This window comes from Amblyomma americanum, chromosome 7 (assembly GCF_052857255.1).
Source record: "Amblyomma americanum isolate KBUSLIRL-KWMA chromosome 7, ASM5285725v1, whole genome shotgun sequence".
Lineage (NCBI taxonomy): Eukaryota > Metazoa > Arthropoda > Arachnida > Ixodida > Ixodidae > Amblyomma > Amblyomma americanum.
The window spans coordinates 27817373-27841414 of NC_135503.1; the positions used below are offsets into that span (position 1 = coordinate 27817373).

General features: G+C 44.8%; 1 protein-coding gene across 2 annotated transcripts in view; it reads left to right on the forward strand.

The window, feature by feature from the left end:
* LOC144098734 (thioredoxin reductase 1, cytoplasmic-like) overlaps positions 1 to 21577 on the forward strand; it is a 29360-nt gene extending 7783 nt beyond the window's left edge. For both annotated transcript variants that reach the window (XM_077631575.1, XM_077631576.1), the window contains 13 exons: positions 4260 to 4474; positions 5942 to 6014; positions 6118 to 6186; positions 6700 to 6747; positions 8268 to 8410; positions 9781 to 9896; positions 10026 to 10251; positions 11005 to 11091; positions 11685 to 11915; positions 16168 to 16275; positions 17032 to 17127; positions 19680 to 19814; positions 21110 to 21577. In XM_077631575.1, the coding sequence (XP_077487701.1) occupies positions 4260 to 4474; positions 5942 to 6014; positions 6118 to 6186; positions 6700 to 6747; positions 8268 to 8410; positions 9781 to 9896; positions 10026 to 10251; positions 11005 to 11091; positions 11685 to 11915; positions 16168 to 16275; positions 17032 to 17127; positions 19680 to 19814; positions 21110 to 21172 (1610 nt within the window). In that variant the 3' untranslated portion in view covers positions 21173 to 21577. The remainder of the gene's footprint in view (positions 1 to 4259; positions 4475 to 5941; positions 6015 to 6117; positions 6187 to 6699; positions 6748 to 8267; positions 8411 to 9780; positions 9897 to 10025; positions 10252 to 11004; positions 11092 to 11684; positions 11916 to 16167; positions 16276 to 17031; positions 17128 to 19679; positions 19815 to 21109) is intronic.
* Positions 21578 to 24042: the final 2465 nt, after the last annotated feature.

The window sequence follows — 24042 nt, forward strand, 5'->3', positions numbered from 1 at the left end:
CAAAAAAACCAATTATTATCTGTTTTCTAACTAAGGAACGAAGTTGAGCATTAATTTATTGATTACTCCATAACTATATGTGAATAATAATTGGTTTTGGGAGGAAAGGAAATGGTGCAGTATCTGTCTCATATATCGTTGGACACCTGAACCGCGCCGTAAGGGAAGGGTAAAGGAGGGAGTGAAAGAAGAAAGGAAGAGAGTTGCCGTAGTGGATGGCTGCGGAATAATTTCGACCACCTGGGGATCTTTATATGTGATAATAATAATAATTGGTTTTTGGGGAAAGGAAATGGCGCAGTATCTGTCTCATATATCTTTGGACACCTGAACCGCGCCGTAAGGGAAGGACAATAATAATAATAATTATTATAATAATAATTGGTTTTTTGGTGGAAAGGAAATGGCGCAGTATGTCTCATATATCGTTGGACACCTGAACCGCGCCGTAAGGGAAGGGATAAAGGAGGGAGTGAAAGAAGAATAGGTGCCGTAGTGGAGGGCTCCGGAGTAATTTCGACCACCTGGGGATCTTTAACGTGCACTGACATCGCACAGCACACGGGCGCCTTAGCGTTTTTCCTCCATAAAAACGCAGCCGCCGCGGTCGGGTTCGAACCCGGGTACTCCGGATCAGTAGTCGAGCGCCCAAGTGCAGTTTTTGTTTTCTAATTTTCCTATTGGCGTATAAAATCCAAGAGTCATTCTCAGGTTTAATGGGGGGATAACCAGCAAATTCGCGATTTTGTGCATAAACTTCGTTCCCTCTCATACTGCACACGACTGTATACCTGCGTGTCGTGCGTGTCGTGTATACGGTCTTGGCTCTGGCATCGGGAAGTTTCGCTTGAAACAGGCCGAGTTCTGTGGCAGCTGACAGGCCAGTGCTGCAAGGCACGTGGCCTTCTCGGCCGATCGATGCGTGTATGCAGAGTACTCGCCCCCCTTATTTCCCATCATCATAAGAGCCTGTTAAAACGGCGGATCATAATAATAATAATAATAATAATAATTGGTTTTTGGGGAAAGGAAATGGCGCAGTATCTGTCTCATATATCTTTGGACACCTGAACCGCGCCGTAAGGGAAGGGATAAAGGAGGGAGTGAAAGAAGAAAAGACGAATAGGTGCCGTAGTGGAGGGCTCCGGAATAATTTCGACCACCTGGGGATCTTTAACGTGCACTGACATCGCACAGCACACGGGCGCCTTAGCGTTTTTCCTCCATAAAAACGCAGCCGCCGCGGTCGGGTTCGAACCCGGGAACTCCGGATCAGTAGTCGAGCGCCCTAACCACTGAGCCACCGCGGCGGGACCATTTCCTTTCCCCCAAAACCAATTATTATTATTATTATTATTAATGAGGCCGTGGTCGTCGTCGCGTGCGAGAAATCCGGTAGCGAGAGTATATATACGGGAACATGGAAGGCAGCAAAGCAGGACTCCATGGCGGGACTGTATACGTTTACAATCGTAGCCATTTGAAACTTGTTGACGTAATGCGGGACGACCGTGCGACAGTCATTTCTGAAATGCTATAGTGTTTCTTTTTAAATTAGGCGTTGTTAGCGTGAACTGAACCGTCTCGCTATTGTCCTGCCGAAGAGGACATTGTTGGGAACCATTTCCCCCGCTCTCGGAGCGCGTCAGCTGGTGCACTGAATGAAGCCGCGACGGCCTTGGCACACGCACAGCTGTTCTTATTTTGCGTCGCAAACGTGCAGCCCTCCTTTGTGCAGGTTATTGGCGGGCGATTATTATTTCAAGAGGGCCGCCGTTGTTCGCATCGAAAGAAAGAGCTGCATCATGGGCCTGTGGACTTCCCGATACCTTCGCGCAGGTTTCTGCACTTGAAGCATGCATATGACTGACTCGCCGGTATCGCATATATCCGTAGGGGTGGCGACGCTCAACAAAATCAATCAAAATGAAACGGTGTTTTGTCGGCTAAAGTTAATTATTTTTAAAGTCACAAGAAAAATTATGGTTACTCGAAGGCGTGCTTTTGTGCTCTCCCTCTGTTCTTGCCTCCGTTCGCAGACGATCTGTTTGCGTCTTTCTAGCACAGAAATGCTAACCAAAATCGGGCATATTTAATTTTCACAGACGCTCGATTTGCATCGTTCTAGCACAGAAATGCTTACCAAAATCAGGCATATTTAATTTTGTCATAGAGCTGTTTTAAAAAAATTGAAACGGTCGGCGTACGTCAGCCACGTCTTTGAAACCAGCCTGTCTGCTTGAAAAATTAAATAACACTTAAGCTCCGCCCTAATGGTGTGAGGCGATGGCGTTAATGGATTAATGCCCATATATGCGGAATTGGTCATTCTAGGCTTTCATAGATCCCAGGGAGTCCTCTTGCCATTCATGGCGCAGTGGTGCAGCGGTTAAGCGATGCGCCACTGCCCTTCGATGCCAAGTGCTGCTACCGGTGGCGCTTGTGTGGTCCAGGTTCCTGGGCAACCTCTCGCGACCAATCATAAATTCAACTGCCAACTGCCACGGTGGTTAGTTTTTGTAGTGTAGGTGGCGGTGAAGTAATTCCATCCAGAAGGGGGGAAGTAGTGTAGGTGGCGCTGCGTAACATGCCGCGCCCCACATCTCTCTCTCTCTCTCATCATGTCCCCTGGAGTGGGAGCGATGTAGTAAGCGTCAATAAAGGCTCGGGGGCAGTTTTTCCCCGCCACGCTATATAACTATGGCGTAACGTGTTTACTACAGTTTTTTTTTTCGCAATCCTGTGGGCAGGTTGTGATTACGCCACAAGGTCACGTGACTTAGGTGGCCCACCTAGATTGCTTCTCCGGGGATTTTCGCTCCTGCCCTCTCTTCCCGTCCCCTCACCTCTTTCATTTCATTTCTCCATTCTGCCTGCTATCTTTATTTCCGCTACTCCAGCTCAGGTGCTTCAGTATTGATGGCAGATGCCAGGGATAGCAAAAATCCTTTCCTTCCCTTTTATTATTATTTTAATAAAACTACATCGTCATCATTTTTCGCTTGCAACGACGACGACGCCGGATTTTATCGCTGTCGGCTTAGAACACAGCTGCACAGGCCGTCACATATTGTCGTTTCGGGTCTGCGGCGAATCGAGCAGGTCAGGTTTTGCACCATTTGGGGCGCGTTAGTCGCCTCACTATCGACACCCGGCACCGCATGGTTCCTGCGCCCTAAAGACGACGCCATTGCGCAGCCATTGAACGGGCACACGCTTTTGACCAACCGTTTCCATGCCGCAATAAGCTGGAGCTCTCAGTCGCTTTTCTTTTTTTTTTCTTTCGCCTCGGATGCGCCCCACCGCGACTCCCGACGATGCAGCAAAGGTTCGGTCGGCGATGGAGCCGAGCGGTCGCCGCTGAGTCTTGACAGCGAGCATGTCTGCGCGGAGACGAGATGACACCAAGGGTGCCAATGACACCGCGCCCGCTTCTCAGGGTTCGGCATCTTCACCGCCAGTGTCACCGCCGTCGTCACCATCATCGCCACCATCATCATCATCGTCTTCGTCGGCTGTTATGTCGCCGGGTAGTTGCACATAACGAGCGCGGTGCTGCGCGGACGTTCGTTTGAGCCAGTAGCAAGCTTTGTTTGCCTAGCCTACCCGTTGCCTGCAGTGTCCTGTGACGTCAGCAGCTAGCCTTTTTTTATTATTATTGTTATTACCCCGCGGTTTGACGACCTTCAGTGCACCTGCGGCAGCTTTCTGATTTTGCCTTGCTCAGCCTCGAGCAATATGTGGCAGGTCCCCACTCTTGGGCTTTACGTTGCAAGAGATTTAATGTTTCCGAGATTATTATTTGCTTCTGAACTGTTCAGTGAGGATGTCGTCCCATTGTGTGCTCAAGGGATACCTGCATAGCCTAATGTCATCAGTGTAGGCTCTTGATATTTTCTATTCGACTGGCTCTTGTTTCTTCTCGAAAGGTTGCCCGGGCAAGTTACTAGGTAGTTGTTGAGCACCGAAATTACAAAATCCCTTGCAAGATATGTGTTAGAGATTCTAGTTCTTCGTCACTGTGCAGCTGCATATATAGCAAATAAAAGATGCAGCCACCTATTCAGGAACCTGAGCAAACATTTCTAATCACTTGCTGTGATATGGCATTTGATAGCTTTTTTTTTTATATCACGCTTTTTGTAATGACCCTCTACTGAGGGCCTCGGCTTACAGAATGGTAGCTCCTCTCTTACCCATGTGCCCATGTGCTGTGCCATGGGTAACTTTTTAAACGTTGTGCTTCTGTTCATGTCCAGGCTATGGGCCACCGATCCAGGAGGCACTGAGCCAGAAGACAGGGCTATCCGGTGTGCCTCAGGTGTTTGTTGGTGGAGAGCTCGTTGGTGGCAGCGAAGACACCGCCGCCGCCCACCAGACAGGCGCACTGGGGCAACTGTTAACCAATGGTGTCTCCTACGACTATGACCTTGTGGTCATTGGCGGTGGATCCGGCGGCTTAGCTGCTTCTAAGGTAAGCCTGCAGTGCTCACAGTAAGGAAGGAATTATTGTGCTCCGGCAGGAATGTAAGCATAAGCTGCTGTACTGGCATGTTGTCTCACAAGCTTTTCGTGCGTGGTATTATTGAGATTATTGAGGACAGTCAAAAAGTGCGCACCACTTTGGCTTGTTGTAGTTGGCTGTAGAGGCTAAGCAAAAGGTTCAATATTCTGTTTTATTCTGTTTTGCACTATGTTGCTAGTGCCTACCCAAGCCACATTAAAATTGGGTAGTTGGTGCTACGAGAGGCAGTGCCATTCACCAGCATTCTGTCTCTGCTACAAGGTTTCTCTTGGCATATGCTATGAGGTTTTTTGTGGAAGATATTACACAGCACTGCTGTAGGCATTGGCAAAGTGGTCGGCTTGTGGCTGTGCAGCGGACGTCACTAAATATATACTAAACACTATACGCTAAAGATATACACTAAACGTAAAATTCAAGAACAAAACACAGTAAGCACTTTAACAAATGCAGATTTCATAGTGACACACTCGAATTTTCCTTCTTTCCTCAAACCATCCGAGATTGGAGCCTACTACCAAATGATGTTGTCACCAGCACGTCTTTAGATGCCTTTTTAGATGACTTGTCACACCTAGCTTGGAAGTTAAGGCTTTGATTTCGACTTGTTTTCTTTTTACTTTTACTATTTGTATGATATAAGTTTTTTTGTTTGTTTAGAACCAGACTGTACACGTGTTTTAGTCCCTTTCCTGCGTGGGGCTAACAGTATGTTGAAAATAAATAAAAATAAACAAAATTAAGTAAAGGCTTGGTAACATAAAACCCAAGTTTAATGGTTTGAAGGCATGGCTAGGAGAATGAAATGGGACAACGCAGCTGCGACAAGCAAAGGCTAACATCAAACACTGGCTTGTGCTCAAGGCCACTTTCCCAGGCATGGGCTTCCAGACACACGCTCGTGCAAAATTGATGACGACAGGCTGTTGCGGCAGCGGGAAACACGAGGTGGCTTAAACGGCATAATGCTGCCACCAGCATAACAAGTGACAGCAGTAGCTGTTCACTTTTATTAACCGAGTATATGCTCCTATTTATCTTGCTCTCAGCATCTTTCAGCAATGAGAGATATTGCACTTGTGTAGCATTAGTGAAACTAACATGAAATCGTCTACTGCAAAGGTGCATTTTTAAACTCTTTCGTTTCAAGAAAAAAAAGAGCATGACAGTATACAGCTTGGGCTGATTCACTTCAGTCGTGTCAGTAATGTGACAGAACCTGCATTTCAAGCATAAAAAGCAGCCATTATGAAAAAACACACTACTGCCTTATGAACTGTTAAGCACAAAATTCTGATTACTATGTTCGGTTCTGCATTCGATCTCTGCAGCCAGTTTTGCCATGTGATATTAAGATGGCACGTTGAGGTATGTGTGTTGTTTCAACCTTCATGCATGAATTGTTTTTTTCCACAGGAAGCTGCTAGGCTCGGGAAAAAAGTAGCAGTCTGTGATTTTGTCAAACCAACACCAAAAGGCACATCATGGGGTAAGTTCTGAAATAACCATATCATCTAACAATGCACCTGAAGGGTGCCTGCAGATTTTATTTTTAATTTGATGTTTTTTCCTTTACTGTTTTCTCATCACAGGTTTGGGAGGCACATGTGTGAATGTTGGCTGCATACCAAAAAAGCTCATGCATCGAGCTGCATTATTAGGTATGTGATTTTCATTTCTTACATGTTTGTATATCACGATTTGTAAACTTCTGGGCCAAATTGAAGAACTTGTTTTTATTATTTTGATTGTTCTACAAACGCCTCTTTGTTGACTCCTCCTCATCTCGAAGACAAACACTGCACTGACAGAATGTAAGAATGAAAATAAGGAGGCTTGCAGCTTGCGTCTACTATAAAAGTAACACATCGGCATGCAGTGTAGGCAAACAGGAAACAAAATATTTATTCATATCGCAGATGCACACAGCCTATACTTTCCTCACCCACAGTTATCACTTCGTAGTTCGCTTTCTTTCAGGTAGAAGGTAATTGATGGCTGACTGACTTGCATGTTGCTTTTCTGTATAATAGGCATAGCTTCCATAATGCTACATGTTGTCTGACCTGACACCGAATAGCACCCTAGCATTTGTGGAGAGGACCTGTGAGCCAGCCGGACAGATATTTCAATCCTTTCCGCTCATATCAATCTGTTCTTTGTTTTCACTTTAGGTCAAGGCATCATGGACTCAAAAAGTTTTGGATGGGAAGTACAAGATGGTACGTGTATTTTGGACTACTTTTTGACTTGATAAATACTCCTCATGACAACATGATATTGTTACTTGACGGCAAGCTGATGAATGAGATGAGATGACAGATGGCTACAGAACGATTTTAATGGCGGACGGCCTGGTGCGAGCACTCCTGCCCACTGCCCACTTAGTCTTCCTCTAGTCCGTCACACTACCCGGGGCCGCCGGGGGATCGTCACGATCGCGAACGAGAAGATCGGCAATGAAGGTTTAATGCTGTAGATGGCGATGGGTTTGAAAAGCAGTTGAATAGAGAAGGAGGTGAAGGGCATGCCGCCAAGGTGGATGAGACGATCAGCGAATGAGTCCCGACCCACGAAGCATCCGGCCCACAGGGTGCCAGGAGCCGACGTCCGAGGTCCTTGGACGCACCGAACGGCAAGGGCAGGTGGGCGGTGTCCTCACGTGTGGGCAGCGTCTCGGGTCGGTGGGGTCATTCTGGTCGCGGCAACGTCGTCAGTTCATCGTATCTTGTGGCCCGGGCGGGGGACGGGGCTGGGGTGAGCAGCGAGGTCGGTGCAGGGTGGGCGGGCTAAGGCACAGATGGGCGGGGTGGACCAGGTACACACGGCCGATGTCCACGGCAGGCGCAGGGCGCTGAAGCTCCGGGACCAGGATTGCTATAAAGGGACCGCAGCACCTCACACCAAATGTTACATGGACGGCAAGCTGATGAATGAGATGAGATGACAGATGGCTACAGAATGATTTTAATGGTGGACGGCCTGGCGCGAGCACTTTTGCCTGCGCCACTGCCCAGTTCGTCTTCCTCTAGTCCGTCACAATATAATGCAGTGCATGTAAGAAATTTTGGAACAGTATGAGCATTGTTGCCGTACAAGTACTAACGGTGGGGGTGGGCACTATGCCTAAAACACATTATGATCATTGCATTTTAGAATGCTTCAGAAGCATGTCACTGAAATTCACTTGCACTGGCTTCTACTCAGCTTCAAGTTTAACTCTTACTGATCGGCCATCATCAGCTGATCTTAGTTGCTGTTGGGTGACCTTTCATTTGAAGTGGAGTTCAGATGAAATTAACTGTCCCTTTTGAACACTAGCAATATGACTGTTCCCTTATTTGACAGTGTTATTTTCCCACTACTGCTACTTTCATCATGCAACTTTATGGTTCTCTTGTGTGTACATTAGTCATACATATACTTTAACATTCTTGAGGAGACTGCAAATGCAGAAGACATCATCAGGAAACTTGGGAGAAAATGCTGAAGCCAGCTAGGTTCATATAGGATTGTCTTGGCCTTTTATGCCAAGCCAACCCAATGGTTTATATTTGTTTATCATGCAAAGTCAAAAAGCTTGTGCAAAAATTTGTGCAGAAATTTCAGAAATTCAGTTTGATTTAATATTGGAAAATAAAATACCACGAGTGCTTGAACATAACATGCAGTGGACTTGTTTTTGTTTATACGTGCGTATCAGACTACATGACCATTTTTTCTTTGCATGCATATCGTGCAGTTCAGTTCAAGTGGGAGACAATGCGAGGCAATATCCGCGACTACATTGCCTCTCTCAACTGGAAGTACCGTGTGAGCCTTCGGGAGGCTGGTGTTGACTACATGAATGCATATGCACAATTTGTGGATCGACACAAGCTGAAGGTAAAAAGGCTTTGAATACCTCATTTACTCAAATGTAGGTCAGCTCCAGATGTAGTCTGTCCCCATAAATAATAATCCTCTTGTAAATGAAAACTTGGAAAACAAATAATCATGCTTTTAGGAGAATGAATGAAAATTTGAGGATGAGCAAACCTCATATAATTCTTGCATTCCTTACAGTTTATTGAGCCCTCACCAAATAGGAATAATATTTGGAGGTTTTATTATACGTTTTGAAATTTGTTATGGTTAGGTGGGTCTGGACATCATGTTATATGGGATCATAGCTGCACGCACCCCCATGAATTTATGAATTTTTGATCACGCATGTGTCCACATTGTTTGGTCACAGTTATAGAGGTTGCCCCACTACTTTCAGAAAATATTTATGTATTAGGTAAATAAATTTGCTTTATTCATACTATAACAGGAGAGGTTGGCATCGGACGGACTTTGTCAGGGCAGTCAAAAGAAAGCTATCTGCATTTTAGTGCACTATTTTATGTACTTTCTCTAAAATAAGAAGCAGGCTTTGTACGCCGAATTTGACTATCAAATTTCGTTCCTGTATTTCTGCAACTAAAAGCATCAATTTGACTGTCTCACTTAATGTAGTTCTTATTTGAATTTACATTTAGCTCCATACATCTTTATATGTATGCAGCTGTTGAGTAGCCAAGTGAGGGCGTATTATGCATTTGCCACTCAGGTTCTTTAAGCTGCAGCTACTGAGGACACTCGCTGCCGTGTGAATGGAAGTGTGAACGAGATACAAAAGAAGACAGTAGTCATTAAACCAGGGAAGGCATAGGAGTTCTCTCTTAAATGGAGATGTTAATTAGACTTCATAGTTCATTTAGACTCGAGATAATTTTGCAGAAAGTAGAAGAGAAGCTAAGCTACAGCAGCAGTTTCCTCCCCATGTGCTTTCAAATATAGTATTTGTGCAACATCTTGCCTTACCTTGAGAGTGTTTACTAGAGCTCCAGGCAACCGTTGCGGAAAACATGGACCGATCTCTTATGCCGCTAGTGACGTATAGAACATAACCATCTTATGCTACCACTGGCATCAAGACTGCCAGAATTAAAACTCTTGCTATGCTAATGAGCCCCCAACTTCCAACTCATGTCTGTTCACAATTACAAGTTATTAATAAAAGCTTGGTTTGGCTGTTTTTTTACATCCCAGCACATGGGTAGTTAATATAGCAATAGAAATTGGGCAAAAACATGCACAAAGAATGAAGACAGTTCACAAACACAAATCCTGCATTTGTTTGTCTCATTCTTGATCCAGAATCAATTCTGCAATCCTTTTATTGCCCCTCAGCAGAGAAATGAGGTTTCCTTGCTCCTTGTTTTCAACAGCTGACTGACAAAAAGGGTGGGGAGAAGTTCATTACCTCCAGGGACTTCCTTCTAGCCATGGGCGAACGGCCACGCTATCCAGATATTCCTGGTGCTCGGGAGCATGCAATCTCAAGGTAGGCTTGTCACTACCTTGTTTTAAATGAACTAGAAATTTACTGTAATCTTGTTCTTTCTTGCTACCTAAGGTTATGTAGTGGCACGATGAGCATTAAAGTCTCATAGAGCCCGGTATGTCTATGCAGCGACGACCTGTTCTTCCTGCCTTACTGTCCCGGGAAGACACTGGTGGTGGGTGCGTCGTACGTGGCGCTGGAGTGTGCGGGCTTCCTCCGGGGCATAGGGCTCGAGGTGACAGTCATGGTGCGCTCCATCCTGCTGCGGGGCTTTGACCAGGACATGGCAGAACGCATTGGCCAGTTCATGGAAAAAGAGGGCATTCGCTTCATCCGTCCCTGTGTCCCTACCAAGGTGACTGCACTGTGAAACGTTCATGCCTAAATTTGCTTCTGTTCAGAAGCACAGTGGTGTGTATGTTGCAGTACTGAGTGTGGCCATGCCACTTCAGTTTATTTGGGTGCCTGCTGTTGCAGTTAGAAATCTTGATTCATTTGCCAGCTTGCGTGCCTGTGTCTGTTGTACAAAACAGTGTCAGAAGTGAACATTTCCCATCTTTTCACTTTGTTTACTCCATGTTTACTCTCTTAAACGAACTGTGAAAGTACGACAGTAAGCCAGTTGCTAAAACGCAATCAACTAAGAGTGAATTCAACACATGTTAGAAGAGAAACTGGGTAACGAAATTGTGATTTCTAAAAGCCTCAGTTTTGTGTGCTGACTGTTAACCAAAGATTTGGTAAAGGCTTTGTTTTGTGTGTTGACTATTGAGGTACTGTGCTTAATCGATGTCTATTGCATCCCAAAACTGTGTACAAGACATTTTATCCAAGGGGAAGTGAACTTATAGGCCCAAGTAGATTTATTCGCTTCAAGTTCAATCCCTCACTAGACCCCTTCATCAAAAGTTTGTTTTCTAAGCAGATGAGAAGCTTGCCCTGTGGAGTCTGCCTAGATCCATCCTAGGAGCAGACCACAGAGCAAAACAATCACTAGCACTTTTTCTTCACATTACAATGTGAAAAGGCCAGAGATTTTTTTTGTTGCAGTGTCTTGCTATCTGGTTTGCTTTCTCAGTTCTAATTCTGACTTTTTTCTTTAATTTAGTTGGAACTGGTTGAAGAGGGGACCCCTGGAAGAGTGAGAGTTACTGCAAATGCAAACGGCACCGAAATTGTTGAAGAATTCAACACGGTAAGTTTTGTTTTACTGCAGGACTGAACTTTCGATTGCGAACTGTGGGATTTTGGCACCCTGGTAATGATAACGTCCAAATTGTGCGTATTGTTTAACCCTCAGTTATGCACCTTTTGTTAACGTCATACCTCACGCCTGAAACAAGCCAAGTGTTAAACCAGCAATACTATCTCCTTGCAAACTATTCTTTGACAATAAATCCAGTGGTGTCCTATATGTACAAAGAAGTGTCAAGTAGAGTGCACTGGTGGCGGGTGCTGGAACTTCTAAATTTTTTCACATTTCAGGGCTTTGCATTGTCACAATATTTATGCAACTTCAAATCTAGTCATGGATTAAAAAGAAAATCCAGTCATGGTTCTTTAAATCTGTATGGTTGCTCATCTAGACATATTAAAGATGTATATTTCTCTATTTTCTTCCCTGCGGCATCAGTGTGCTTTGATGGCTTTTCACTTGTGTTTAGTCACTAGCTGGTTTTAAAGATGCGCCAAGATTTTTTATTAAAGAGCGTCCTGGACAGCAGCCAATTCTGCAGCACTCTCGTTCAGGCGAGGCAGTCCTGAAAATGCACTGTGCCCGCACTGCAGGTTCTGTTTGCAGTGGGGCGCGAGCCGTGCACACATAGCCTTGGACTGTCCGAGGCAGGAGTGAACGTGAACCCCAAGAACGGCAAGCTGCCCACAGTGAATGAGCGGACCAACGTGCCTCACATCTACGCTGTGGGTGACGTTCTCGAGGGGCGCCCCGAGCTGACTCCCGTCGCCATCCAGGCGGGCATTCTGTTGGCACGCAGGCTTTATGGCGGCAGCGAAGTCCAGGTGAGGCATGGTTCTGTTCTCTCAAAGGTACAGTGCCATAATGGATGGGTGCATAGATAATAAGCATGACCCTTTGAAATGGTGCAGTTACCAGCCTAGGATGTTTTTAAGCTTTTTCTTAACCTTAACAAGTACTGTCTTGGAATTCACCCTTTCAAATACAAATTCCAGTAACTCTTAGTCTTTACCGAGCCTGACCCCTAAAATTATATCCTGGTATCACTTCCCTGTTTCCCTCAGGTCACTTCATAACTTATAGTTAATAGCACTCTCTTCCAAAGAAAGGAGAAATTTTTGATGAATTTGTAAGAGCACAATAACGTTCTGCGGTGCACTGGATTGTTGTTATATTTTTGGTCTTGTGCTGCCGCCTTGGCTCAGTGGTTATGGCACTCAGCTGTTGATCCGAAAGACTCAGGTTCGATCCCGTCCGCATCAGTCGAATATCGATTAAAACGAAATTCTAGAGGCTCATGTTTTGTGCGATGTCAGTGCACATTTCTGGAGCCCTTCACTACAGCGTCCCTCATAGCCCGAGTTGCTTTGGGACATTAAAGCTCCATGAACCATAAACCATTTTTGGCCATGTGAGACAGCAGATCAAATAAGATTGCTCCAGTTATTTTTTTACTCTTTTTACACTGAGAATTAACAGCATGCAAATTATCTGCAATCTCCTTGGGGTATGTGCCAATTTTTTGGTGACGATGCTTTTGACCCAAGATCACTGCTTAGAAAGCTGTGACACGAGCTGGGAGACATACACTGGGGTTCTATGCCCTTGAGAGAATGGAATTTTGCGTTCTTGAATGCAATTTTCATAATTACTCAAGTGACTGGCATTGAAGTGACAACTTGAAGGGCAACTCTGGGCGTTTTTCGAGAGCCACCTACAGTCTTGCCTCGTTAATATAGCCGCCTTTAATGTAGCCGGCTCAAACTGTGAACAGTTATGAGCAGGCTTGCCGGTCAGCACATTCCAAAGTGAAAATGTATTAGTCACTGGACTACTCATCCACACTTGCGCCATCGTCCCCACTAGTGCTGCCTTGTCATCGCTTCTGCGGTCCCACAGCACGTCGTTCTAACGTCGTCGTCCCGCGAAATCCCACGCTTCCCAAGCAACCACACCACAGCATTGCATGGAACAGCTGAAAATCTTGCCTCACTGCAGCCGCCGCACCTGAGTCACCGATTTTGAAACATCGAACTTGCGGCTCGGCGCAATTCGTATCTTTGGCGTAGAGACTGACAGCCATCTTGAATGTAGCTGTGAACAACTGCCGAATGCTTACCGGCCCCAGAGCATAAATGACGATTGATGAAGAACTACATTAAAAACTAGTAAAACGTGGCTGACAGTCAAGCCAAATGCATCAAACGGAGCCCATGAGAAACTATGCGTGAGCAGCGTCGGCTCTTCCATCAGCTACCAACACTCCCCGGAAGGGTTGCCGTTCTCGGAGTAGTGGTGCTGCCGCTATTGGAACAGCAGCCCTTCTATATCAACTGCGGACACTCTCATGAGGGCTGAGTGCGCAGTTAAAAGTAAAAAATAAATAAATGCAATATCCTTCCGAACAAGCGCTCAGAATAGCCGAACGCTACTGGGTAGAGCCGTAGAGCAAATATAAAATTGCAACCACGCTGCAGCATCCCCGATATTTCATTTGTCTCGGCTTTATTTATGGTGCCATGCTTTCGTTTCAATTGTAAGCCGACCCCCCCCCCCCCACCCCCCACCCCCCTTTTCCACTTCAGATTTTCTAATAAAAAAAAAAGGTCGTCTTACTACAGTGTAAATGTGGTATACCTCAGTCATTAACTTTTTTTACATTTTTTTAGTTTCTCACGATTCATTATTATGGACGACTCACTTATAGACACTTTTGGGAACCACAGTTTTCATATTTACGAGGCATGACATTATTCCGATGACACTTTTACTGTAGGTTTTTCTCTTCATTCTGGTCATTTCCACCAATCTTGGCAGCAGTGGTGGTGGTTGATTCCTGGCAAAAAAAAAAAAAAATGATGCTTGCAGCTTCTGTGGCTTCAGTTCAGATGAGTTCTATGGGTAACAATGTGTTTGCGACGTCACACATTTCCCACTTCTGGATGCTCGCTCCCCGAGTGATGAACAAATTGTGAGGCTTGTGTCAAGTAGTCTTAGGCATTTTAAAAATGGAGGCATCATGTCCAGTCACTATTTCAGCCACTCAATGCACATATGAGTGTTTCTTATAGTAATGTTTGCTATTTTATTGCTGCATCGCCATGATAGTTTCAGTTTAGGTCCACTCGGAATGTTAAAAACAAATAGCTTGGGCGAGTTACCCTCTTTAAATTCTAAAAGTGGCATTGATTGCCTCAGGCAGACAGATATTGGTTGGACGTAGAGTTGGAAAGTTGTTGCTTTTGTGTTGCTATTTCGCAATGCTGCCAGGACTCACTTACTTCTGCATAATGCATATGCAATTGCTTTACTCCATCTGCACCCCTGTGACGTTGCTGTGATGTTGCATGTGTTTAGAATGCAGTTAGAACAGCTTGCTCAGGCTTTCGTGGTTACTTACGCCTGGGATTTCAGGGCCTGTTGAGCAATGATTTGAGTGCTGGAACACTGTGAACTGAAATGAACTGTGAACTACTATAGTACTGAAATGGTGGTGCTAAAATATCTTGTTCGAACACCTCCTGTCCTTTTTCCTTTTTTTTTTTAAACCGCTTGATTACTGACACTCGGTTCAAGCGCTCTGCCTCAATCCATTGTGCGGTTCGCTATGCATTTTAATTTGCATTCATTTTTCGTGCATTCATATCAGTTTTGCAAGCCTATGAAGGACGGCAACCATGAATAAGCTGAATATTCTAATGACTTAGGACACACAATCTTGAAGTAGAACACGACAAGCTTATCGGGGGTAGAATTTGGGAAACTTGCAAGGGAAGCACATAAAGCCTTTTTATGTTAGCATTTGAAATGGTGACGTAATTGCTGGATAGGGGGTGCATACTGACATCGTATTGAGGGGCTTTACATTCCCTAGGCAGGAACGCTTGCTCAAATTAAGAAATCAAATGCCACTGAAGGTAAAGGCTGCACAGTGTCCTATGGCGGCATTTGACGAGGCACAGGAATGGGTGGGTGAACACACCGGAGTCGTAAACCTTCCTCAACGTAGTTACAATTGACGATTACATCACTGTTTTAAATGCTAGTGCAAAAACTTGGTGCACCTTCTCTGCAAGTTTTATACAGTAGAACCCCGCTTCAAGGAAATTTTCGCTTCAACGAAATATTTCCAATTCCCCGTCAGCTTGCCATAGAAAGTAATGGAACAAATTTCTCATCACAACGAACCATTTTTGGGGCACGTTTCCGCTTCAACGAAATTTTTGCTATGTGAAGCTTGGTTTAAAAATCTATCTTACAATAAAACAAGCATATCGCCGCCCATCTGTGTGCTTTGCGTAGGTCTACGCTGCTTTGTTTCACTAAACTTTCGCTGGAACCAATTGATTCACTCATTCAAACGCACATGAAGACCGCCATTGCTTGGTGGTGATGGCAGTTGGGCTGGCTGCCTTGCGACAAGGCGCGGGTGCCAGCTCCCATTTTCTTCCAAGCCAGAGCCGCAACCAATCCGTCGGCAAAGGACGGAGCAGCCTTATAACAGCAGTGGCGCGTTTGCCCTAGTTTTTTTTCCGCTCATGCTTGTGCTCTGCAATCGACACGAGCATGGCGGCATTGTTTAGGAAGCGGAAGTTCCCTTCTTCCGAGGAGCTGAGTGATGAAGCCATAACTGAGGGCATTCGCCACAGCGACGCATCATCGGATGATGACAGCGACACAGAGGATTTAGCACCACCATCTGCACTAAAACTGATGAAAGCATTTTATGCACTCCACAGATTTATTGGTGTTCACGATGACGACGTCGCGATCCAACTGCTCACGAAGTGCGAAAGTCGCGCCACGGCACTCGTGGCAAAAAAAAAAAAAAGACGCAGAAGAAGCTGACCGACTTCTTTGGAAATAAATGATGTTTTTGGACTATGTTGTCCAACCTGACAGTGTTTTTGGGCTTTTTTTGCCTGAACGAAATTTTGCTTCAACAAAATTTTTCGCGCGCCCCGTCAGTTTCATTGTAGCGAGGTTCAACTGCACATCCAAATCCTAGCATTTCGTCTAATTCTCAAAAAGTGCTTAAGTGCCTTTTTAACCTTGACTTGTCTTATTTTTTTACAGTGTGACTACACCAACGTGCCTACAACTGTGTTTACACCAATTGAGTATGGCTGCATCGGATACTCGGAGGAGAACGCCATTGCCAAGTTTGGTGAGGACAACATTGAGGTGAGTGCACACTTTCTTTGTGTATGCGTTTGTGTTGGACAAGAACTATGTTCTGTGAACCGTTACTTGTCATATGGCCCACAGAAGATAACTTGAAAGTGATGTCTGATCCAAGTTGTATAGACTGAAAGAATATAGTAGTGATTGTTGTAATGTCTTGTCAGTTTTAAGGTATATATTAACCTGGGAGCAATAATTTGCTTTACTCTGAAATGGCTAGGACCTTAAATGTACAAAGTGCGCTTCTTTTTATTTCGTAAAAATCGGTGCATAAAAAGGGGCAGAAATACTTAGTCATGATACCAGTGTTCACTCCTGTGTGCTGCAGTAACATGTGGCCAGTGACTTTTTCATGGCTTCAATCTTTACCCTAGGCGTATTGATAGAAAATGATACCAGTGTTAATTTCTGCATGCTGCAGCAACATGTGACCAGTGACTTTTTCATGACTTCAATCTTTATACTAGATGTGTTAGCTAGTTTTCTATGTACAGCTGTATTCGTGGGACATGTGACAGTACACTAGTTGGTGGACTGTGATGACAGTATAAGTTCTGTAGCATTTCCTTTTCTCAGTCATTTTTATTTACACTTTTTTTTCACCCATATGAAATTCAGAATACATGTTGTGTTTTTGTTTCATTTTTTGAAGTTATCATGGCTGTCAGGAATAAAACTAGAGGCTCAGAGCTCTTTTCATTAGGGCAAGCCTGACATCACAAGTGTGACTGTGGTTCCTTTGGTTCTCTCGTGCAGGTGTTCCATACAAGCTTCACGCCACTGGAGTGGACTCTTCCAAAAAGAGGAGCGGATGCAGGCTACTTGAAGATAATCTGCTTGATCTCTGATAGCGTAAGTTTCAAGTTCACCCTTCTCTTGCCGCTGTTAATGCAGGCCACTTGTTGGTCATGGCATTTAATTGTTATCTGCATGCTTGTCAATGTCGTCTCACTTAAATGTTGAGGCACAGGTAAGTGTTGGGTGGAGAATTGCATGCTCAGTGTGAAGCTGTTATTGAAGTCAGCTGTCATAGCATCTACTTTCTGACTGGCTCATTCAACATGTTTGACTGTGCACATGAACTGTCTTGCCTGACCTCACATTGAACGTCTCTATGTTAACGGTCATTGCACACGCACTACCTTCCACTCTCTTTCTGTATTCACCTGTCATTTCTCCCTCTGTCTGGTGTCTTTAAAGCAGGCACTTGCTATTGAAATTCACTTAACACGGGCCTCCGCTTTATTTCAACTAACGCCTAGCTCCTATCAACATAAGTCTATTAAAAGCTTCTCCTAATTCAAATATTAAGTAATACAAGCATGTGTTTGGTCTAATTTAAGTTCTAATTATCAAGACACGACTATACCTGTTTTTTTCCTCGGTTGGCTGAGGGAATAAACTCATGGAAAGCATGAATTTGTAGAGGCTCTTTAAAGCGCCAGTAAAAAATAGTCTTTTATAAAATGCCTCTTAACTTACACTGGAAAATGGTTGTAGCAGCCAATTTCAGAACCAGAGTCATGTTTATTTGACATCCATTATATGTTGAAAACAGACAGAAAGTTGTTTGATAGTCTTTACTAACGGTGACAGTCTTGTAGAAGTCTGTTTCGACATCTTACGTTGAAAAGGTAAATGCAAATGTCACATACAGTAAATAAATAAGCTTGAAAGCCTTTGCAAATTAAAGAAATTAACATGAGCAATAGCAACAGTAGGAGCAAACATAAAAGCTATCACTTTTGCAAAAAAAATGGAACAGAAAAACCAGATGCAATTGGCAGCAAATAACAGAGAGTGGGATTTCCCAGTCTCACTTGTGAGCATACAATATTTAATAAAACAGGCAGCTTATAGGCTGCAACTGGCACAGGACGTGGTTAATTGGAGAGATATATGCCCCTGCAGTGGGCATAGTCAGGCTGATGATGATGGGTAGCATATTATAGCCTATGGAATGAACAAATCAAAACTTTTCTGTGGTTTCTGGATGTGTTTGCTAGATTTTGCATTGTAGAGTTCTTTCCTAAACAGAAGATTACTTGATGCCAATATACACATCACCTAAAACACATTGTGTCTAAACTTTACGAGTGGGAGTCGTGTTTTTGAATGTCTGTGGCATGTTTAGGACTGATTGTAGTTCATTCTGTTTTTTTAGATGATGTACTAGTGCTGTCATTGGAGTAATTTCTTTTCTTTTCTGTGTTTGCCTTGATCAGTTTCGTTATGATGTCGTCTCATCACTTTGCAGTGCTTGAAAAAAGATCTCTCATACGGCTAGTCGATGCTGAGTGCTGTTTTTGTATTCAGTTAGTTCTTACCGAGCATCACTTGCAGTGCGGTGCATTCTCACGTGCTTCGAAAAAAGAAGCCAGAATGACAAATTGCTCCGGGTGACATGTGTTCTTCCCACCAATCTCAGTGCGGTGCTAGCCCCCTGCTGGTTCACAACAGCACGGTCACCGAGTTGCAGACGGTGGAGCAGCGGTGTGAATGTGTTTTGACATTATTGTACTCACGCTCGGTATTAGCGTGAATCCAACGAAGTTCATGTGTATGTGCCAAGGCCTTAGAATAATTCTTTGTGATGCATAGAAAGCAGTGATTAATGCAGTAACACTGATGACTGCACAGTGGCATGTGAAAGTGTTGAAGAAAGCTTAGTACGAGTTGCCTTGCGTGGTGTAGTATTTGCGCCTGCATTTTGGAGGACAGATGTCTACGGCTACATTTTTGTGCTGTGCAAACGTAATGCAGGTGTTCATTAGTGCCTACGGTGCAAAAAATCTGCGTACGCATCGCAAAAATGCAAGGTATTTGCGCCTACATTTTTAGAGGATAGATGTCTGCAGCTACATTTTTGTGCTGTGCAAACGTAATCCAGGTGTTCATGAGTGCATTACAGTGCAAAAAATCTGCATATGCATGGCAGAAGTGCAGGGTTTTTATTGTTCATAGTGACTGTCACTTAGTGAACTTGTTGGATGGTCGCCATACTGACCAAGCTAGAAAGTCATGTTGTGGTGCTGATGAAATGCCGCTTTCTCAGCAAGGGCTCTGAGGACGAATTATCAATACGCTGTGACGAAAAGGTATAAGTAGTGTCTCCTCCGAATCCCAGTTTGTTCAGGTTTTTGGCATATGTTTGCTTTGCTTGCTCTTCACCCTTGCACACTTCGAATGTCAGCTCCTGTGTTTGTTTTGAAGTATGCATGTGTGTTCATAGTGTTCGAAATTCATACTGTGACACTAACAGCAAAATGGAGTATTTCTCGGGGGACAAATGCTGCAAAGGCAAGCCTAATATTACTGATGATCCTGCACAGTTGTGCAGGCACAGAAAATCGTAGTGTCTGGACTCTCTTCAGTGACTGAGCCGAAATTTCCTCGTTTTTCAGAATCGCATTCTTGGCTTCCACTACCTGGGGCCCGATGCTGGCGAGGTGACTCAGGGCTTTGCTACTGCTATGAAGCTGAACGCCACCAAGGCTGACTTGGACGCCACAATTGGAATTCACCCTACGTGCGCTGAGGTACTACTACTGACTGTTCTCACTTTTTGTCATTTGTTCATTGTAGTGGCTGCTGGGTTATAGCGGGCTGCCGCTCTTGTGTGATGTCGTACTTTATTTGGCCCAAATATTTCTTCAAAATTCTCAAAATTCTGCTTTGCTGCACTAGCCATAATGGTAGAAAGAGTGGGAAACATTGTGCAGTTCTTGAATTCTGAAATGGGCATGTGCTGTACTAGAATTGTTGAAACACATGCATGCACACCTAATTGCTGAGTATTTTTTTGCATGAACAGCAAAGCTTATGTGGCTAGAATAAAACTGATGACACTGCTACAAGAAGGCACCAGGAGCAAAGCATGCCAAATTAACATCTGCATGCATTGGCAATGCTCCGGGGATTTTCCAATTTCATGCTTAAAGGGACACTGAGGAGAACTCTATCAATTTTTTATTCTTAGCAAAATCTGATAGTTCGGCATTTCATGGCTTCGTTGCCGCTTGTCCGGGCGCGAAAGATGCATTTATTTCAAAGAAATTTGGATTCGAAGATGAAAAAGTTTTTCCCGCCGCTCTGATTCAAACTCAGGGAACTCTTATGACGACACGGCAACTCTTATAACGTCTCAGAACGGAGTGACGTGACATGTGACGTAAACGCAGACTCCGTGATTTCTGACGGCTAGCGGTTCGGTGCGCAACCTTTCTTTGCCAGCCTCAGAGATTCGCGACATCCATGAAGTAAGGAGAACTCCTCCAAGGTGGCGCGTCTTGTCCTAGGAAGTCATCACGCTTGTACTTGCGAGATTGGCCTGTAGCGGCGATACCTGTATTTTGGTTCTTGCTGTTTTCTACATTACAAGAGCTTTGTTTTCAGTAAGAGTGGCGTTTTTGTGATCAGGAGCTGCTATTCTATTGATACAAGCCAACTTCAATTTCTCCTCAGTGTCCCTTTAATTGTATCCTATCCTCTACAGCTTCTTGAAAGCTGGGACCTTTTGCAGTTGTGTACATACAGGGGGAGCATGCAATAGTAGGCACCATTGGACTTAATTTAATTATTCATTCATACTGTCTGCAACAACACAGAAAGTAATGTTTAGAGTCGTGCATTGAACTATGCAGACAGTCGTTCACACAACTCAATACATAGCACTTGTGTCAAAATAGTGCAGATATCAAAATGTCAGTTCAGCTGATTAGTCAATACAGTAATTGCACTCATCAAGCAATTGAGGGTGCTCATGTGGTGGTGGTATTGTTAACTAACGAACCACTGTATATTTTTTCCTTTTTTTGTTTCCTTTCCTGTGCAGCTCTTCACAACTCTAACTGTGAGCAAGAGGTCCGGGGCCAGCACCAAGCAAGGTGGTTGCTGAGGTTAAGCCCCGTCGCCAAAGCACATGGCCACCTGCCACTAAGGCACAGCGCACAACTAACACCTGCAGCGTAGGACATTAACTGCAAGCTGTAACCTGAGTTGCTTTACCCGAATGCACTGTGCCACACTTGCAAGCAACCACACAGTTGGCAGGGAGGCCTGCTTTGGCGATGGGCAAGAGCTCCGAACCCAAGCAAGAATGAGTCCCACGGCTCCACACGCAAGTGTGACCTATGACGGCATTGCTGCGAAACTCAAGTATTGAGGGCGACATGCCTGATGTTGCCGATGTGGCTCTTCTGTAAAGCTCAAGCATGAAGTTGTTAAAATTTTTGCAATTTCTTTTACCTCGATGCTGTACTTTGTTATGCTTTTCAAAGTAAAGAGTATTTATTTAAGCGTACTTTGTTGTGTTATGTTTTATTACTTTCTTCTCCAAGTCTACTTCCCTCCACAGTGGCCGGATGGAACATAGTAACTTAAACCAATCCTTCTGCTTTGTTTACAGTTTTAGAATGAGCTTGACACATGGGAAAGTAACAGAGAAAATGTGTGGAGATGTGACAATGTCATTCTCTCTGCATTATATCGTTTAGTGTTTTCAATGGCACATGACCAGTTTCTCATATATAATTGGATCCTTCGTTTTGGGTTTCATTTTTTTCTGAATTGAGGTGGGAGTGGGGGGGGGGGGGGGGGGGGGGGGGGGGGGTAAAAAAATTGAGTGGTATTTTCTTTAGTGGAAATTCAGGTAGGGATTGGGTTATTCTGAAAAAAAGTTTCATAATTCAGGGGTTTTTTTGGGGTAAGTTTTTACAGCAAAGACAGTTTACTATGAGCACAGCACTTGCTTGTTCATGCAAAACCCTCCTGTCTTTGTACACTGAAAACTGTTGTTCAACATCACACTGAGCATTTTAAATGCACAAGAACCTTGGAACAGGACATCATTAACATGGTACAGGCTTTATACGACGATTCAAATACCACTTATTGAAATCATTTAACGGAAGGCACCCCTCTGGAAGGTGCTTTCAGATTTGTTTACTGGATGAGTATGTTGTCTAGAAGGCGCATTTTTGGATAGCAATCGGCCTTAACCCAGTAATTAGTCTCTTCAGGGTGCAAAAATCGGGTAAAATCGGGCTTTACCCTGTGTCACACAGCACCTGCTAATGCGTCTGCGAAGAATGGGCGTCTTCGTCAGGGTTATTATAGTCGTAATAAGGAAAGGAAATGCATGGTAACAGTCTGGTAGTGGGACACCTGGACCGTGCCATGAAGTAAAAAAGGAATGGGTCTGGGGGAGGGGTTTTTAAAAAGGGACAGGTGCATACCACAGTATAGGGTATGTATGGGGGCAGCGTCACATTAGCGTGGCTCGGGCGGAAGTTGTGCACAACGACACGCTGAATCAGACTTGCGTCTTCCATCATGCAGAAGTGTCTCTCGTAGCTGGTGGCTTTCATATCTCGCAAGTGCGATGTCGGCGCGCGTTTGAAGAGCTACAGGAGGTCTAGAAGCCAGGACCCTCCACTACTAAGCCGGAGTACCAGAGTTCGAGCCCGGCTGTACTTCTATGGAGGCGAAACGCAAAAGGCTCCTTAGTGGTGTGTGATGTTGGTGCCACTAAATATCCCCAGGTAGTCGAAAATTTAATGTGATAGCATTATACGGCTCATGAGGCGGAAAATCGGGCATTGTCGTAGTTGTCCGCGCCAGACCAGGTAAACTTAGCTGGCCACTTTCAAGCACTGCGCTATCAGCGCAGCACAGCACCGCATGCACTAAACTGCCAGTCTCCCACGCTGGGTTTGGGTATCGTCGTCTTCAAATTCCATTCCGGCAGCACGAACAGATCAGCTTCACTGGCCACTGCATGTCTCCGAATATTTAAATGTCAAGTATTTAAAGGATAAATGCAAGGGCTGAAATGAATATGCTAGACGGTCAGACCATTTACTTGTGAGTGCTATGATGATGTCATGACAGATATTGAGTGTTCCAGAGAGATGTCGAGAGCCAGTTGTTTCCTTGAGTACGCTGCAGTGATGCTAGGTGAACATTTTTTTTTCTAGCGCGAAACTTAAACGAAGGGTCGCACATCTGAACATTAAGGTAACCTTTGTACAGTAGAACTCACTTACGTTTTCGGGTGCTGCATTTTCCCTGCTGCTACATTGTTGTAAACCAGCCCGCAGTAGCTCTCATCGAAACCCATGCTATGTAAACATGGCTTTTACTTCGCAGTCTTGAATGTCGCCTCGCGATATAACACTTAGCCCCGTGCCAGCATTTTGGCGGCCTACGTTTACGGCACGGCGCCGGCTCGCCACCAATAGCAAGACAGTCTACATGTCATTGCCTCGTGCCCACCTCGGCGTTCTGTAGCTTTCAGCGGCTTCCAGCGCGCAGCACCTCGCCGCACGCTTATGGGCAGTGTGCACTTTGTTGCGGCAGTTGGTGTCGATGTGACGAAAGAGCAAATGACCGAAGGCACAAAAACGAAACTATGCTGTGGCCCGCGGTGCCCAGGCAGCGCCGTTCGAGATTTGGTTGCGCAGTGGGCTCAGCTTAACAGACGCAGTTTGTAGATTCCAATAATCGTGGAATGTACAAAAGTAAAGCTGTTTCCGCAAATAAAAGCGCACAAGCATTCGTGTCGCTACTCAGCGCGCTCCTTGTGCGCACCTTCCTCGCTGCTGCTTCCGCTCCACAGAGGGCGCTGCTCAGGCTGACAGAGAGCCATGGCAGGGCGTTTGGGACGTTCTGCGCATGCAGAACGATCGCGAGAACCACATAGCTTTACAGGTTCCAGAGAAGCATGCTACACTTGCAGGCAAAAAAAAAATCAAGTCAGATAAACAA